General features: G+C 38.1%; 1 protein-coding gene across 7 annotated transcripts in view; it reads left to right on the top strand.

Annotated features, from left to right (window-relative positions):
- TENM1 (teneurin transmembrane protein 1) overlaps nt 1-18,288 on the top strand; it is an 829,870-nt gene that overhangs the window by 615,689 nt on the left and 195,893 nt on the right. For 6 of the 7 annotated variants that reach the window (XM_042028501.1, XM_042028513.1, XM_042028533.1 and 3 more), the window contains one exon: nt 1,223-1,483. The exons of the other annotated variant lie outside the window; for it this stretch is intronic. In XM_042028501.1, coding sequence (XP_041884435.1) covers nt 1,223-1,483 — 261 coding nt within the window. The remainder of the gene's footprint in view (nt 1-1,222; nt 1,484-18,288) is intronic. 7 annotated transcript variants of the gene reach the window in all.

Below are 18,288 nucleotides of genomic sequence, written 5' to 3'. Positions count from 1 at the left end.
ACCACCTGAGGAAATTGTATCTTAGCATTTGGTTTGTAGGTTTTGGTTGATACCTTCAAGAAAATAGTAGGGCTTTTTGTTATTTCAGAGAGAGTGCTTAAAATCAGAATCATTCCTCTCACTAGCTGGTAAGTGGACTAGTTTGGCAAATTAAAGCTTTAGTTAGGATGACAGTGGAAAAGAGTATTTGTCCTTAGTCTCAATAAATGACTCTTGTCTCTAATGTTTCTTTTCTAGAAATTGAAAGAATACTGTATACATATATGATATTGTATCTAGTCTCTCAAGATGGCATCCCAGGTCTGATGTTCAATTAGGGAGTGCAGTTCTGTAATCCTTATTTAATTAGAACTCCCTGTCATAGTCCCCATAGTGAGTTGCATTTGTAATTGGATTCTCACAAGTGAGAATATGCAGAGGCTACCTCAAAGGGAAGTTGCAGTTTGCTGATGTGTGTTACTTACCTGTAGTTCTTCGAGATTGTTTCCTCTGCATATTCACATTATGGGTCCTGTCCACCTTCTGTTTGTCCTCGGATTTCTACTGCCCGACAGCTGCAGTGTTTAGTAAGAATAACTTGTAGCACTGTACAACTCTCAAATCTCAGATGGCTTGGTGTCATGAGATGGCCCTTGTACAGTCCTAGTAGTCACTGCTCTTCTAGGAAGTTCCTGTAGGCCACCAGCACTGGAGAACCCAAACCCACTGGTGTGAATATGCAAGGACAGCACTCTCAAAGAGCGAGCCAATGGTAAGTACCCTTTCTTTGTCTTCTGTGATAAACCAAGTATTTTAACTGTTATTTTGTAAGTTCCCTATTGGCAAATTTGCTACACTTTCCCTATGATAAAAACATACTGATATTAATTTAGAGCTGTTGCTTTCCTGGCAAAACGTGAGAAAGTATCTGTGTTTGCAGATGCTCACTTCAGTTGTAAATTGATGTGCAACTGTCAGTGTGTGGGTGTGTACACGTTTGAGCTATAATACATATTTCTATCAGACAAAGGCACAATTACAGTGCAGCACTATATATTTTACTATATATTCTTCTAGTTGTATTACACTTAGAGTAGATCAGACAGCAGAGTGAGTCACTGACCAAAAAAAGTCTTCCAATAGTATGAACAGTGTTAATTCTCAAAACAGATTCTCCAAAAGAAGATCCAAGTTATATTGCTTTTCACTGCTACATTTTTTTCTGAACTTTTGTTTTTTGCAGACATGGAATTCTGTGAGACTCCCCATATCCTGTGCTCTGGCTATCAAACTGATTTACATGGTGTAGCTGAGCACAGTTACCCGCTGGAGGTGGGCTCGGATGTGGACACCGAAACAGAAGGTGGTGCATCCCCGGACCACGCCCTGAGGATGTGGATGAGGGGGATCAAATCAGAACACAGCTCCTGTTTGTCAAGTCGGGCAAACTCAGCATTGTCCCTCACTGACACTGACCATGAAAGGAAGTCTGATGGGGAGAATGGTAATAAAGAAATGCATCTAATATACTCAATAGTAGTAGTAATTTATTCAAAACTTTCTTTTTCTACTTATTTTCCTTTTTCCTTTTTTTTTCTCTTTTGTTTTCTTTCTTTTTTTCCCCCCTTCCTTCCTAGATCTCTGTACTGTAGGTAAGCTGAAAGGATTGTTTGCTGTGTGTATTGTATTTATAGTTTAGACAGAAAATAAGACAAAAAAAAGAAACACTGATTTTGTTAAAACATCATTTCTCTAGAGACTAATAACTTTTCCACATTCTTCATTTTTATGTCATTGGACATTTGTCATTTGTATTTGCTGGCCTATGAATTAGGTTCTAAAATAAATCTATAAATGTCCATTTATATCACGTTTTGCATGCAGTTGTTCCTGTGGCTTCTGGGTGTAGCTTTAAGGCTCTTCAGCCAGGTGACTTGAGAAAGACAACCTGGAGTCCTAAATGGTCTGTTTACCTCTAATCTTATGCTATACCTGAAGACCTGTTTTTATCAGTAGGACAGACTGAACTGGTCTTTGTCCTATCTCAGTTCTGTATTTCCCTGCATATGGAGAGTGAGCTTGTGGGTCGCATGGGTTTGGTTGTTGTGTGTGTGTGTGTTTTTTAAATATTCTTTCTCATTCAGAATTTTTTTACTCATTTGCTTTTCTTACAATTTAGTGTGTCACAGAAGGGAAAAATGTGCATTTAATTAAGTAACGTGGGGAATTAGTATTTTTTTATCTCTGCATTAAAATTGATTAAAATCTACTCTATTTCCTTACAGAGTATAGTAAGTAAACAAATTTATCATGCTTAAGATCAACAAGCTTAGCTGATATTTTAATTTCTGTGTTTAATAGCTGCATGTTATGGCGGGTCTAGATGTTATTAAATATTGACACTTTGGTGTTGACAGCAACACATTTTAGTGCCTCTGTAGTCATAAGGTGAAAGAGATTTCAGTTATAAATGACATTGCTATACTTACATGTTTGAATTTGTCAAATATGAAGCTTGTAATTACATAATTTCACCTGGCTGTCTGCCAGTACCAGTGATAATGTCCAATGTAGGCTCAAAAACATTACATTATCTGCTTGAGGTTAAAAAAGAGATTTTAGTGCATGGCTTGTTTCTAATTAAATACTGCTTTGAGGATTAAGCATTCTGTGCTATCACGTTTTATTGTGTTGCTGGAATCAGTTAATTTTTAGATGCCACCTCATTTCCACCATGCAATTCCTGTCTTTCAGCTTCCTGTTTCTGTGGGATCCATCCTCTGTAAAGTGTTTGCTGCATAAGGTGTTTGGGCTTGAGGGAGGGTGTATGTTGGTGTGTTTTCCTAAGACATTGGGTTTTAGATGGTGGCTGAAGGAATTGAATCTGGTCTGCCTGGCATTGGTTGGCCCTTAAACTGTGGAAGAGGTTTAAAGGGAATGCTACATGGAAAGGAATGTGCATTCTTGTTCCATTCAGACTAAAAAATACACATTTCTGTTGTAAGGTGCTGGGAAGCAGATGTATTGAAAGCTGATTAAGCATATAACTGAGTTCTGTATTTCAGTCTGGAGTGCAGTGGTACAGCTGGGTGTTGATGATATTTTGCTAGTTGTACATGTACTAAATAGGAAATCTTCTGTAGATGAAAATTACTGTAAGAAGTGCACCTTCATCATCTTGCATGGATGTAGCAAGAACCATGGGTTAAGTCATTAAGATAGGGACACACAATCATTGTGCTTCACCACCAAAAAATGGAGTAGTTTCTTCTAAAGGTTTGTCTCTGAGAATGATTTTAACTAAACTGGTGTAGACAGAGTAGTCTTTTTGCATGTGGCTTTAATATTTCGTTCCTTGTAAGCCTTGTAACCGTTTTTTAATCAGGGATTCATGTTTGAAGTGCTTGAGTACCAATTTTAACTAAATTGTTGGAAGAAGAAAACAAGGACAAGAGCAAGCTGGAAGAGAGAGAAACTGAGAGCACGAGTTCACTTGAACTCTTTAGATGTCTCCAGGCAGGGCCATATAAACAGGTATCAGTGCTTCCTGTGGTGTTGTGTCATTATAATAATTACAGTCATGAAATTTAATGTTGAATAAATTTGAACACCATGGTTCAAGCTACATTCATTTATATTATCTATTATTTTACAGGTAAGTTCATAGCCGAGATTCCTGATCCAGAGAGCAGTGTATTTTTCACCTGGGTTGGCACTCAGCAACAAAGCACTCTTTGAATACAGGAGTCCATAAATCTCTATTTAAATTATGTCACAGATGGCACATCTTCCTGTTTCTTTGCAGTCCTGTGTGCCTGGGGCTTTATCAGAGAGCCACAAGTGTTGCATTTATCCTTGTCAATTCCTGCCATGGAAATGTATTTTTTTTTGTGCCAGCCAGTAACTTCTCTGGTGTGAAACTGGAAGAGTGCATAAGATCTGTTGCTGGAAGTATGTGAAATATTAGTTTCCATGATACTTTCTAATTGCTGTAAAAATATTTAGCAATTCTGGATTTCAAGGGGTTGACCAAATTGTATGTGAATGCAGCTATCTGTAACTGGAGTAAAATTAATGAGAAAGGTACAGTTGTTGCATGGTTTGAGAAAACATTGTTATTGTTCATATTTTGAAGGTCAGTAGGGTTTTGGGTTTGGGTTTATTTTTTTCCTTCCTCTATGAGCACAATTTTTGCTACAAATGCAGAACAGCTCTTTTTGTGGTAACATTGGGACAATTAAGTGTGTGGACTCAGTAGATGTGCTTTCAAGGCAGTTTTTTGCTTTGTGTTGATCTGAAGCTAATATACTTCTTAAAATTTTCCTCTTTCTAGCTATTCTTGACATTCTCCTATTCATTCTGAGCTCTAGAATGAAGTTCCCTGGCACAGGATATATTCTTCTCTGTTTATTCTGGGTAGCCCAATTTGAGAATTTATTTGAGGATTGTTTTCCTTCATAGACACACCAAGTCTGTCATAATCACTGTTTAAACACACTCTGGTTGTTTTGGCAGCATTGAACAGATTGTATGAAACACCAGCGTTCCCATTTAGTGTTGTCAACATTAATGGCAACTAATAATAGCCTATTAGTGCACAGACTGCCTTCAGCTTTGCCTGAGGCTAAGCAAAATATATATTAACTGCACGAAATGAATGACCAGTTTCTTGGGGATCATTGCTTATCTCTGCTATAGTATAAATAGCTCCATTTAAACACAAACAGCGTTACTCTGCAGTATGTGAATGTAAATTTCAGACAGCAACACCACAGAATAACTGTATCAAAAATAGTTCCTTTATGCCATTGAAGAAGACTGCACTTAGCGTCAGTACACTGGTACAATGGTATCTGTCGATGCAGCATGTCAGAACATCAAGTTCGATGCTTTTGTCTGCCAGATTACTGAGCTGGCAAATTTATTTTTTTATTTTTTTATTTTTCTGGAGTATGTGGTCCAGAAGAGGATACAAACCTCATCTACAGAAAGGGTGATCTCCAGATCTATCCCTAAAATTATATGGCTTGACATGGATCTGCCTCCCACACTAAGTAGTGTACTAAAAAGCAGCCCACAGTCCATTTTGTGTCCATATAACCTCCCTCATTGTTGTTCATTCAGTTCTTTTGTATTCCTTTACAGGATGTCAGTGTGGCTGTGACATGATGAATTTGACCTCAAGTGCATTTATGCTGTGCCATAATCCATTTTTGAGCCATATTTGACACATCTGCACAGCCATCAACTCTTTTAGCTGCTACATCTCATCTGAGAGCTAGTGTGGAACTTCAGCCATTCCTACAATAACACAATTTTTAACCTTTTTTATTTTGTCAGAATGCTTTGACAAGCTTTTAGGTCTGACTTGTTTGGCTCATTCCTGACATCTACTAAGATGTTTTTATGCAATTAGTTACTCTTTCTCTACACCATATTGACAACCAGTAGGAGAGTACAGGATTCCCAGTGCTGGAGGAGTGAAATACACACTCGTCTTGGAGCCAGATTCCTGCTCAATTTCTTTGGCTGAATTATTTTATGACAACTGGGTATTAGCTGTAGTTCACAGTGACTTCTTTGAGATTTGTAGGCAAGAAATTAGGGTGTTAGTACAGGCTGAAATAGCACTGGTCATGCAATGTAGCATTATAGTGCTTGAGATCTGGTCAGGCAATGTTTTTAAATAACATACTTGTTTTTAAAAACAAAGCAAGAGGGGGGAAAAAAACCCACCATGGAAAAATGTAATTTTTCCTTTTTGCCTACATAAATTGTTGGGAAAATTCTTTCTTATCAGTGTATGGGATCAGTTTCTGTTTGAAACAATACTTTTAATAATAAACATTTAAACAGCAGACTGCAAAGACGGGGTAATAATATTAGCCATATATTAATAAGTAGATGTAGTAGAGAAATTAGTAGGTTACAGATCAAATCTGAGTTTAATGAGCTAGAAACATGTAAGATTATTCTTGTGTAATTCATCTAAGTATTTGGTTTATAGCCTGGGAGCAGTGATCCATTTAACAGAGCTTTTGACTATCCCTAAATCTCTGGGGCTTTTCATTTTGCTTGCTGGGCAGATGGGTGAGTTTTGGACAAGTCACCTTCGTTCTTTGCACTGCAGATTCAGTATCTTAACAGTATCTGTTAAAGGGATAAAAATAGTAAAAGAAATACTGGAATGGCTGATGCTGTATGAGAAGCACAACTTCATGAATGCTGTAGTTATGCAGACATGGAGAGGATTTACTAAGGACAAGGCTCTGATTTAATTTATGGTGTGTGTCAGTAGACCTACTGTGAATTCACACCTGTTTAAATTAGACTTGAATTTGGCTCTTCATAAAAGTCTTGTGTTTAATGTAAGGAAGTGAGAGCATTGTGATTAATGTTGCTGTTATTTAGTGTTATTTTGTAAACAAGTCAGGCAGTAAGCTGATCTCTGGCTTACTCATTTCTCCAGGAAATTATTACCAACAGCTACATTACAATAACAATACATGCTCTGAGAAGTGAGCATGTGACTGCCTCTCTATGCAGGATTGTGTTTGTAATAATGATGGCTGAAGTATATCCATTAGCTCCTGTCCTGTCACTCTCTATTTACAGTGGTGCAATTAAGAAATTGAATTACTTATTTGCAAGTAGACCCATTAGGTCAAATATGTGTAAGTAGCCTTGAAAATATAAAGGTAAATATTGGTCTTAATCCCATTCCCCCTGTGTCATTTAATATTTTTCTCTTTGCTCCTTGTATGCCTTATTTTGCCTTTTTGTTGTGGCATGGATTGCATTCTGTTTGTACACTCCTGCCTATCAGATCATTTAAGGCACCTAACAGACTAAGGCAACCTCATCAATAAAATGCAAAAGCCCCCATGGTGAAATTCCTTCAACTTCTGTAGTTTACTGTAGCTTGTCAGATATTTGATTTATGATACTTTCAGATATTTGACAGAAAAGGGCCACTTATCTTCCCTTTATAAAAGACCTCTTTTTTCTTCTGTTATGGAGGGTTTTTGATCTTTTAGTATTTAGATGGTATTTATGTTGGTTACTTCTGCTGTTGTTTCAAAGAAGGCTCCTCAATGTGAAAGGAAGTGTGTGAATCCCTGCAGTAACATAGCAATGCCTTTTGGGGAGCATTGGCATATTCACTGACATGGTAACTGCTCTGCTGGAGTTGTTAAGAGTGTAAGATGCTTTTGTTGACCTTAGAGTGGTTCCTTTGGAAATGTTACTGTCTCAAAGGCAGCATGTAAGTTACCTGAATTGCTTTGGATAAGTGTGAGATGCTTCTCTAAGCACTGTAGCATCACCTCAGCTGTAATATCATACAAGTCTTGAGCTTGTGCCCCCAGTATTTAAGCCACTTATGAAATTGTTTGTGTATGGAAATTCAGCTAATGACTTTTTTGTCAGTATTGTGGGGGAAATTCTGCCTTTTAAAATTACCATCTTTATTACTTTTTTTGACTAACAAGGGCATTGCATCTGCATGTCTGCTATTTTAATATTTACAATTCTCATGTGCTGTATTAAAATCAGTACACAGCGTTAAACATTCCCTTTTTTGTGGTTCTCTTTTAGGCACAATGAACACTAATTTAAAGACAAATATCAATATTTAGTGTCCTACATTAAAGATTATGAAACAGTGTTTAGAATGTAACAGAAATACATTATATATTCCAGAACCTAAATTACCTTTGCCCGCAGCATAGTAAAAACTATCAGTGCATTTGCACAAGGTTGTGTAATATTTTTATCCCTGCAGTTTTGTTTCCTTTCGTGGGGGCGGGGGGGTGGAGAGGGAGGAAAGCTTGAGTCAGGTCTAATTTTTATTCCAGAAATCAGTAAATTGGCATTAGAGCTCAGAAAAAAATCTCTTGGTTTCCTCCCCTGTGTAATACAGCAAGTATAGTGGATGTGGCTTAAGGAGCCAGCAGCAGTATAAATTATCACTCCTTCTTTCATTTAAATCCTTTTTTATTTTCTCAGTATTCTGCATATGAACGTAAAGGAAAATTATCTCCAGAAATATTTTACAGTGCAAAAATATGTTGCAGTGATTCTGCAGTTCTTGGGACCTCAGTTTATCTAGGCTGCCACAGGGGGGAAAACTGAGATGGGATAGACAGGTAAGTGTCTGCTTTCTTGTCAGGGTGCTGCAGTGCAGAAGGGTGAGGATTATCTGACTTCTCATTTCACAATCTTTATGAGACCAGGAAAACATTGAACAAAATACTTTTTCTCTTGTTAAGCACTTACTGTGAGTTCTACAGGAGGACATCTCTGGACAAGTGTGTTGCTGGGAACAGTTCCATTCTTAACAGTCAGCATATCTATCCTGCTGCTTTATTTATGTTTTTTTTATTAAGTTTACAGCATTCTTTATTTCTCATCTCTTCTGCTTAAAATTTAAAATGTTTTAGAAGATCAGCAGTCTGATTTAAAGAAACAACCTCGTAGTCATATTTTATATGTACATCCTTTGGGACTATTTTGAAATACAATCAATTTTCCTTATATGTCTTAAAATGTAGATGTTTTTACCAGTTGGAACCTGTTTTTCATCAAAGTTTTGGATGTTCTGCTTAAAGCTGAAAGTTGAATATCATTAGTGCAAAATAAGGCTAAGGGAAAACTTGTGAGCTCTGATCATGGAAAATTATAGTTAAGGCTGCTAGGTAAATGAGATCAAGTTAACTCTCATTTGGTTCCTTACACTGTCAGCCAGTATGGTTTTAAATACAAAGAGAACTGGAGCTTTTTTCATCCCCATAGCAAAATGCTTTACAGCTGCCACATCACAGAATGGTTTGGGTTGGAGGCGACCTTGAAGATCATCTTGTTCCACCCCCTGCCGTGGGCAGGGACACTTTCCACTATCCCAGATTGCTCCAAGCCCCATCCAGCCTGGCCTTGGGCACTTCCAGGGATGAGGCAGCCACAGTTTCTCTGGGCAACCTGTGTCAGGGCTTCTCCACCCTCACAGGGAAATAATTCTTCCCAAATCTCCACTAAACCCACCCTCTGTCAATTTAAAGCTGTTCCCCCTTGTTGTATCACTCCATGCCCTTGTCAAAAGTCCCTCTCCATCTGTCTTGTAGCCCTTTTAGGTACTGGGAGGTGCTCTGAGGTCTCCCTGGAGCCTTCTATTCTCCAGCCCAAGCCTGTCTCCTTAGCTCCAGCTCTCTGAGCATCTTCGTGGCCTCCTCCGGACTGGCCCAAACCGTAATACCATAAGTGAAATAAAAAGAAGGGATCTAGCAAATGAGTACAGGATGGATACAGAAGTGACAAATACTGACAAATTACCATTTTAGGGTCTAGCGAGGTTTAATCTAAATACTATTTCTTCTTGATGATGTGAGATCTAAGAATTTATTGTTGTTCTGTGGATGAGAAAGGTTGTTCATTCTTCCTTTCCAACCTTTTTAAATTTTTACCTATTTAATTAATTGTGTGTTAAATTACATGCAGAAGTATTATCTTACATTTTCAAATTTGTTAGTATTTCATTTCCTCCTGGGCTTGGGAGGAATATGAAGATCAGCATAAATCTGTATTATTCAGGGTTACGAATATTAGCATATCTTCACCTTACAAAAGGGGAGTATTAATAGTAGCAAGTAGTTTTCATCTAGAAGAAACATAGTGACTGCTTCCCATGGCTGCAGTCTTTATAGTCTTCTAAAAGTGAAAGCTAAACTAAATGTATTAGCCTATTTCTAATTTCTGCCATAGAAAATAGGTTAAGACTGAGAAGTTGTATATGAAATTGGAGTTCATTTTTTCAGAATAAAGCAGATTTGAATGCTCCTTGTTTCAACTTGCTTTTATATACAGGGCTTACAAAATGAAATTCAGCATTTTCTATATTAATTTCATTTATTTAATCATATCTAGCTCTATACCCTCACTTTATACTTTGTAACATGAGCATGAGAGGAAATGTGTATAATTAGCTCTTCTAGAATATGGGTCCAGGAGCACTGAATAGTTCCTGCAGGCTGCTTCGTTTCCCTAACAGATGTTTTTGAGTAATATTGTAATCAGATTCACATATTCTGATGACTAATTATATTGCCAGTGTTTTTTTGTTTGTCTTAAATTTCTGCCCCAGATGATCTCCAATGTAGATTTTATACCATGTTCCCAGGACTGACTTTCAGCTGAGCAGCACATGTCAGCTTCTGATCATGAGCTGCTGGGCAGGAGCTGTTCTGGCAGCACAGAGGAGCAGCCCTTGGGGCATCACAAACCACGTGTTGTAAAGTAACCATGTTCCTTTGCCTTGGGTGATCCAGAAAGGGAGCTGGGGATGGTCTTTGATTCCATAAAACCACATATACTAAAAGATATCTATGTGGGAGGAAATACCTGCAGGTGAGGATGGCTTAGGACATCAGGTTAGGGTTGTTCAGCTCTATTGCTGGAAACTTTGTTAAAAGATCTCAAAAGGAGGTAACAAAGGGACAAAAGGGTATTTCTAGACTGTGTACTGTATTAATTATGGTTCATAGCACTTCTCCTTCCCGTTTAATTGAAACGGTTTTACTCACATCTTTCAATGTAGCTTTTAAACTTTTTGCCTCTCTGCCTACAGTTTTTTTTGAGTAAATGTATATTATGAACCATTACCTACCTTTTTTACATACCAAAGTCACGGTAAGTGTTGTTCAGACTTGTCTGCCCTTCTCATTGCTTTGTTCAACGTCAATGTCAAGTGGCACTTTGGGTTTGAGAACATCCTATTTGATTAATTTTTCCCCAGACAGTGCTTTTGAGACAGCAAACTTTGTTATTGCCCAGTCATGCTAAATTCTTTTAGAGCGAGTATTTTTACTGTGGCAGAAGTGGCAGGGCCATAATGCCTGCTTGGAATTTATGTTTTTCTGAATAATTTGGTATAAACATACCTCCAGTTGCACAATCAGAAAGTATCTGACGTAATTTGGTTGAATTGACTCTTACTTGAATCAGCTTGAATTGTTGAGTAAGAGAGCTGCTTGCAAGCTGTGTACTGTCAGTGGGACCTGATGAGTGATGCAGGATTTACAGCTCAGCACTAGAGATTTCTCAGTTATTTTCTTTATGACAAAACAACTTGTGGATGCTTGCAGCTTTTGATTACTGTGGAAAGGTTTAGGTTGTGCTGCTGATCACAGATAGGAATGGAACTTTTGCTGTAAAGCAATAAAGCTCCTGGTGAAGGGAAAAACTCCAAATTTATTTTTATGTACTTGTAAATTTTTGTTGAGGCCAAAAAGTTTCCCAGAATATTACGTAGTTTCCTTTTATAAGGAAGATGATAGTGATATATATTTATAAGGAAGCGTATGTGACTAGAAGTGAGACTTCACATTTTGTGCCTTTTTCAAAAATCCTCAGCCCTTGTCTCTCCCAGCTCAGTTGTTTCAGTGCTTCTCTATTGCTGTGATAAAGGAAGGCCTTCCCTCCCATTTTGTGTGGGTTTGTGGGCAGCATGTGCTGGTGAGCATTTGTGAAGGTGGGCACAGTGGCTGCAGGGGCCAGGGCTGCTCTGCCAAAGGCACCAGAGCCCAACTGTATTTCTTCCAGAGCATCTGTAATTATTCACTGTTTAGAACTGCAGTTCTTCCTCTGTAACAAGGGGCACTGCCCAAATGCTTTTCTGTGATGTGCTCAATGTGTCTACAACTATCTTTTATGTCTTTGCCTGTGGGGAAAAACATAATTGAGTCATTCTTCCTGAAGCCTGTGTGGTTGTGTGTTCAGCCAGTACAGTGTTCATTTCAACATTCCTATTAATGGTTGCATTGATTATTTTTATTTTAGCCTGTAATTCTGTCTCCAATCTATCTTTTTAATTTTTATAGTTCACTACCTATTGAACAGCAAATTCAGCTATGTTTGGTTGTGTGCATATTTTTTTAGAGATACAATCTCCTGAATCCAGATTTCTCAGTAGTAGCTAATAGCCTACAGTACTTGAAAGCTCCTTTTTCTTTTTATAACCTATCTCTTTTCCAATACATTTTCTGATTACTGCACTACAGTTCGATTTTTATTGGATCATTTTAGGGCGTAATAATTCATTTCTGATCCCTAGTACCTCTTGTCCATGTCTGAAGTACTCCACATTATTTCAGTCACTCATTTTTGTTGACATCTTTTCTCTAAAGGCAGTCTTCTGCAATTTCTCTCAAAATATCTTTCTGGCATCACCGTTTTAGGCTTGTGATACCCAGTTTTTTTAATACAAAATCAAATAGAAAGCATTTTCTTTACTTCACCAGCCAGCTCTAGTGGAATTTTTTGAGCTTTCTTCTAGCTGTCTTATACATTGCTTGGTGGCTAATAATGGCAAAAACAATACTAGAGCTGTACATGCAATAAAATAAACACATTTATTTGCAATTGCTTTGCAACTCAGTGCTTATTAATGTTAAATAAAGAGCCATAGAAAGTAGAGTCTAAATCAGCTGAGTTTTTGCATGAATCTGTATAGAATTATTTGTTCATTCATTGTTTCTACAGCAGTTTAGATTGAATTATCTACGTTCTGTTTGGGAAAAAGAAAAAAAAAAAACAACACACATCCCTTCAGGTTTTGCAGAAAGCTGTGTCAAATCCTGCAGTTTCAGTTGAGTTTCTCTTTTGGGCTCAGTAAGAGCTCTTGAGATGCTGAATAAGGGCCTCTCTTACGGCAAGAAGCCTCTGGTAAGAGAAATGACACTGAGTTGCCATTTTCAAGTGGTTTCAGATTATTTTCTTCCAAAGCTTCATATTTGTGCAGTCATGAAAAAAAAAATAGTTTCTGTCTGTGGACTCATGTGGGTGGATCCGGGCTCTGGACAGCTGGCAGGGCTCCGGTGGTAGGTTCCTGCTGGGGAAATTTGCATTAGGAGTAAGAATGTGGAAACAGATCCTCAGCCACCTGGGAAGCAAGAAGGGCAGTCCACAAAGTGGAGATGTTTGACCGTTGGCTTTGCCAGCTCAGATCATGTTTGGATGATAATCTTTGACAGAAGTTTTCTGTATCACAGAAAACCCACCCACAGTCTCCTGCTCCACTGTCCCTCTTGTTGCTGCCCTTTCAGTATGTAATGATGGAATTTGAAGTTTTATATGCCCACGGAAGAGAAATGAAAACAGCAATTGAGTACTCTTCAGAGTGTAGTTGTCTAGCTCAGGTGTACAACATAGTAGCCAAAAAATACATGGCAGAAGCTTTCCATCCTGCTGCTTTCCCTCCTTCCTGCTGTAATGTTCTCTGGTTGCTTGCCTGTCTTAAAGACTTCTTATGTCCTTTGAGGACACCAACATACTTTGGTGATGGTGCTAGTAAAGTCTGTGACTGGTAATATTCTGAAGCTTGAATCCTTAGTATCAGTGTACTGATAAAGCTGAAAACCCAAGCTTAGTCAAGTGAAGAAGTGGAAACCTGAGGTGTCAAATGAATTTTAAAATACATGTATAATTTTGCGAAGCAATTATTCCTAGAGAACTAGAGGACTTTCTAATACTCCTGAGATGTGGAGAAAGATCTTTTAAAATGCGTGTCAACCTGTTCTAGGATGCAAGTTTGGAGGAGGCTGCATTGCTTATTCTGGTAGGTGGCAGATGCACACCTGCTCCGTCTCGATACAGCTGCTTCTTGTAGCAGTTTAAACAGTTTGAGGCCTGGCAATATCTTTATGCCTCATAAGTGTGAGTGGTTGTGCTGAAATCCATCGCTACATGAATTAAAAAGGTAAGCAGGTAAAAAGTGTGGAATTTGTTTATCTCTGTAAATTTGTTGTTGGTTTTTGGATTGGACTGTACAACTAATACATCAAAAATTCAGTTAATTTGAAAAGTGTTGCAAAATTCCTCAGATTAGAGACTTCCTTCTCTTGGTTTCATGTGTCGGTCGATGTGCAAATACAAGAAAAGCAAACATCCCAAAAAGCAGCTGACTGGGCAGTCAAGCGTTTCCTCCTTTTAATATGAATGATAATTGTACTTGGAGGAGTTCTTCAACTGGCTTCTGCCCAGTAGCTTGTGCTGGTAATTTGAAATATGGGCCCTTCTTTGGATGCTTCCGATGGGTCACCAGAACAGGAAGAAGACAAACAGGGACAATTCTCTACTATAAGTAGGTCTTTCCTACAAGCTCACTGTTTGGCTGATTTAATTACTTCTAAAAATATATTTCTCTACATGTGTTTTAGAAGTAGTGATATGAAAACAGATGACAAATATTTTAATGTTGGTTTGGGGTTTTTTCTTATTGGCTATTTTATTCCCTTTAGACTAGCAGAACAGGAAATAACCTTCCACTCATCTAACCTGGTTGATTTTAAATACCTACCAAATTCAGTGGCATTTCTTAACTTGTCATCTTCAAATTAGTTTCTTGACTTTTCTCTTGAATGTAGCTTGTTCTGCTAACATGAGGGCACCCAGGGGATTAGTTAGAGACATGCTTCTGTCATGCTTCTGGGTCACCTCAGTTCTGTGATAAACTGGTAACTGGGACTGAAATTTATGGTCATCCTAAAAGAAAATATCCAAGAAGTAGAAAACCTGTTTTCATTGAGGTGTTATTTCAGAGGCTGAAACATGACAAACTTTAGTGAAAATATAGAGAAAGCCATAGTTACTCCCATTCTGCTGGCTGGAGTTTAAAGCATTTGGAAATACTGTGTGTTCATTACACCAGGTTGCCTCTTCTTTGCAGGTTGTCTAGTATTATTAGGAATGCTTACCTATGTTCAGTATATGCAATGAGGTTTTATCAGTTAATGAAATAGTAGGAAAGATGCAAAAAATAAGCCTAATAAGAATAACACACTGTCATAGAGACAGGACATAAGCAAAGAGTTAACTGTGTTAACCTTATCAGTTGGCAGTTTTCTGATCTCCCAAACAATACTTGCAGGCAGTGATTTCTAATATTTGCATTTGAAGAAAGCTAACAGGTTCTCATCAAAAACAAGACTAATGTTACTTCACATTATACAGATACAGTTAAAAGATGAGCCAGTCCTCTGAAGAGCCCAAATTATATAGATATATTTTTTTATATATTGATTATTTTATCTCTTATCTTCCACAGGTTCATTCTAAGCCTCATGTAATATGCATAAACCTCTTCAATAAAGAATTTTGTTATTAACTGGGAAGAAACTTCTTTATTATTCTTATCTGTTTTTCAGGTGGTATTAGGTCAGACTTTGCACAACTGTTTAGTTTTTGCAGAAGAAAGCTTTTATTGTGTCAAGGATAATTGTTTTTTATATTTTTAATTTATTGGAACCTTTGTTTCCCACATAGCATTTTGTAGCATAGAAGTAGTAGCAGTTGAAACAGAGAAGTGGAACAGACCATTAAAAGGGGTACTTGCTGCCTTTATTGCTGTTGCCTATGTTTTGAAACATTAATTACCAAATATACTTAAATGTAGTATTTTCAATTTTTAAATTATAAAAAATGTAGGTGTTTATTACAGTATTAAAATTTAGCTGGTTGGGCTTTTAATGTCTGAAATGTGGGGATGGTAGCATGACACAGTATTAGGGACATAAAAATCTTTATGAGAAATTGTCATGAAAGATGTCAAAAATGTGATTCTTATCTGATATTTAAACTGCAGACATTAAAACATCATCCCTGACATACAAGTCGATACTGAACATTTCAAAGATCCAGGTGGATACACAGCAAATTGAATGAAATTCAGTGGGGGAGATAGTAACCAAATATAAAATAATTAATAGGAGCTACTTTGGAAAGCAGTAATGCTGAAAGGGACCTTAAGGGCCAGTAAATTAGATAAATGGAGGCAACAAGTCAGATGCTACTTTGGGCTGCATGTGTACGTGTGTCCTGTCAAGGAACTATGAAATATAGCAGCTGTCACTAAGACTTCTCTGATGAGTCACTTCTGAGCATTTCAACACTGGGGATGTATAAAATCAAAGAATCTGAGTAGTGCAAAATACAGTTGTGTCTTTGGGACTTGTTATTCAAGGAAAGGTGTTTTTAAAAGGCCTGAATCTGTAGAGAAAGTCGAAGTTGTTACTCAGATAACTGGAACAAGTATGGGGTGCAGGGAGGGAGGAGCTCTGTAGGTCTCTACCATCCGGGGCGATGCTGTCATCACCAGGAGCACAGTGCTGGCAGGCACAGACCTGGCAGTGCTGGTTCAGGAGCTGTAACTGGCAGTCTGAGGAATTTAAATATGAAATCAGAGACAGTTCCTAAACAGTGTAGTCATTCAACATGGGAATAACTTGCCAAGGGACTGTAAGTCCTTAGTATTGGGAGCCCTTGTGCTATGAGGGTTAATGTGAAGGTCGCTGGTTGAAACTACTTCTGACTGTGAAGGTGATCAGACTGGATGGGTGCATTGACTCTTTGCTTCTGTAAACCTCTTATGTTTCTACTGACTATTAAATTTTTCCAACTTGCCTGTTTTAAAGTAGTATGAAGCAATAAATGAAGTGGTAGAGGTTTTGTGGCTGCAATTGTTTAAAACCAGCCAACACATTTGAGTATATACTACAGAGGACGTGACTAGCATGTGATTATTGATTGCTGTTCTTCATTAGTTTGTAGTCAAAGGAAATAACCCAATAGATCTTTCCATCTCTGACTCGTGTGTATTGTCTATAGATGTAACAGCTGCCCTAAACATTTGGCAACTGGCCCAAGCCCAAAAATTAACACTAAATAATTAATTTTGTATAAGCTAATAAGGACAAAGGCCATTCAATTTCTTGTTTATGCAGAAAGCTTATTGAATCTGAAGATGATACATCTGGGAGTAAGCTGGTGGAATCCATTTGTAAAATAATAATGCCTACACATCACAGAAGGACTTGTGTAATAATCAGTTAGTCATTAAATAAAGGGAATTTTTGGTACAATATTGGTCAAGATATTTATCTATGGTAACCCAAACAGACAAATGTTTATTAAAGATTTAAGCAAAGAAATTAAAGAAATCTACATCTAATCAAACTGTGCCAAGATTAAAGGAGAGTCTTCCCTTTTTTATCCTACTGCATTGCTGCCCTCCCCTGACAAGGTGTTAATCACAGCTTCTTTGTCTCCTGTATAGTTTGCACTTCAGATTCCAGGTGTAGCAGGGTCTGTTTCTTTTAAAGTTTTTCATCTATTCCAGTGTGTTGGCTTTTCTGCCTCAGTTGGAGTTTGTAGTCTTTTGATGGGTCCAGACAGATCTAATTTTTCGGTTCCTAGAGCTCTTGATTAAGGGTGGACACTGCTAATTAATCCACTTTGCGTTTTGAGTAGCTGATCTGCAAAGTCTCTGTCAGTGCAGTGTGTTTCACCTGTAATTATAGTTCATCTTCTCTGTTAGAAGCAGGCTTTGCTGAGTACTACTTCTGGAAAATTTTGAACTGGGGATGTGGTTTATCTGTTGAGCATGTCTGTATGTCTTGCCAAATGCATGATATGGAAATTGAAATAAGACCTGTGGAACTACAGGCTGGTCAGTTTTCCTTTGATGTTGGGCAAGATCAGGAAGCAAATCCTCCTGGAAACTCTGCTAAGGCACATGGAAAATAAGGAGGTGATTGGTGATAGCCAACATCACTTCACTAAGGGCAAATCATGCCTGACAAATTTGATGGCCTTTCATGACAGCGTTAGAGTGTTGGTGGATAAGGGACGAACAATTCACATCATCTACCTGGAACTGTGCAAAGCATTTGACATTGTCCTCATGACATCCTTGTCTCTACACTGGAGAGCCATGGATTTGATAGACGGACCACTTGGGTGGATGGTTGGCCTCAAAGAGTTGTGGTCAACATCTCAATGCCCAAGTGGAGGCCAGTGAGGAGTGAGTGAAAGTCCTCAGGTCAGAAATGGAACCAGTGCAGTTTAACATCTTTGTTGTGACATGGACACAAGTGGGATCCGCCCGTGATCCCAAGCGGGATCAAGGGCACCCTCAGCAGGTTTGGCAGTGACACTGAGCTGTGGGGTGTGGGTGATGATGGAGGGAAGGGATGCCATCCAGAGGGATCTGGATAGGCTGGAGAGGTGAGTCTGCACAAGCCTCATGAAATTTGACAAGACTGAGTGCAAAGTTCTGCACCTGGTTTGAGGCAATCCTTAACTAAAAATTAATGTGAGGAGAATTCTGCATGTCTAAACCTTACCAACTGTTTCTTTAGAATAGAACTAACAGTGATTTTCTTATCCATGGGCTGGAATGTGACTATTTTGAGACCATTGTAAAAAGTTAAATTGCTTTGAAACAAATGTAAATCAGGTGCTGTCATTGTTCATTGAGAACCA

This window comes from Corvus kubaryi, unplaced genomic scaffold, assembly GCF_017639235.1.
Source record: "Corvus kubaryi isolate FWS band 111438036 unplaced genomic scaffold, C.kubaryi_AGA036_p1.0 130, whole genome shotgun sequence".
In the NCBI taxonomy this organism is placed as follows: Eukaryota; Metazoa; Chordata; class Aves; order Passeriformes; family Corvidae; genus Corvus; species Corvus kubaryi.
The sequence above is the reverse complement of the archived record's forward strand: the minus strand, read 5'-3'. Positions and strand labels throughout refer to the sequence as shown.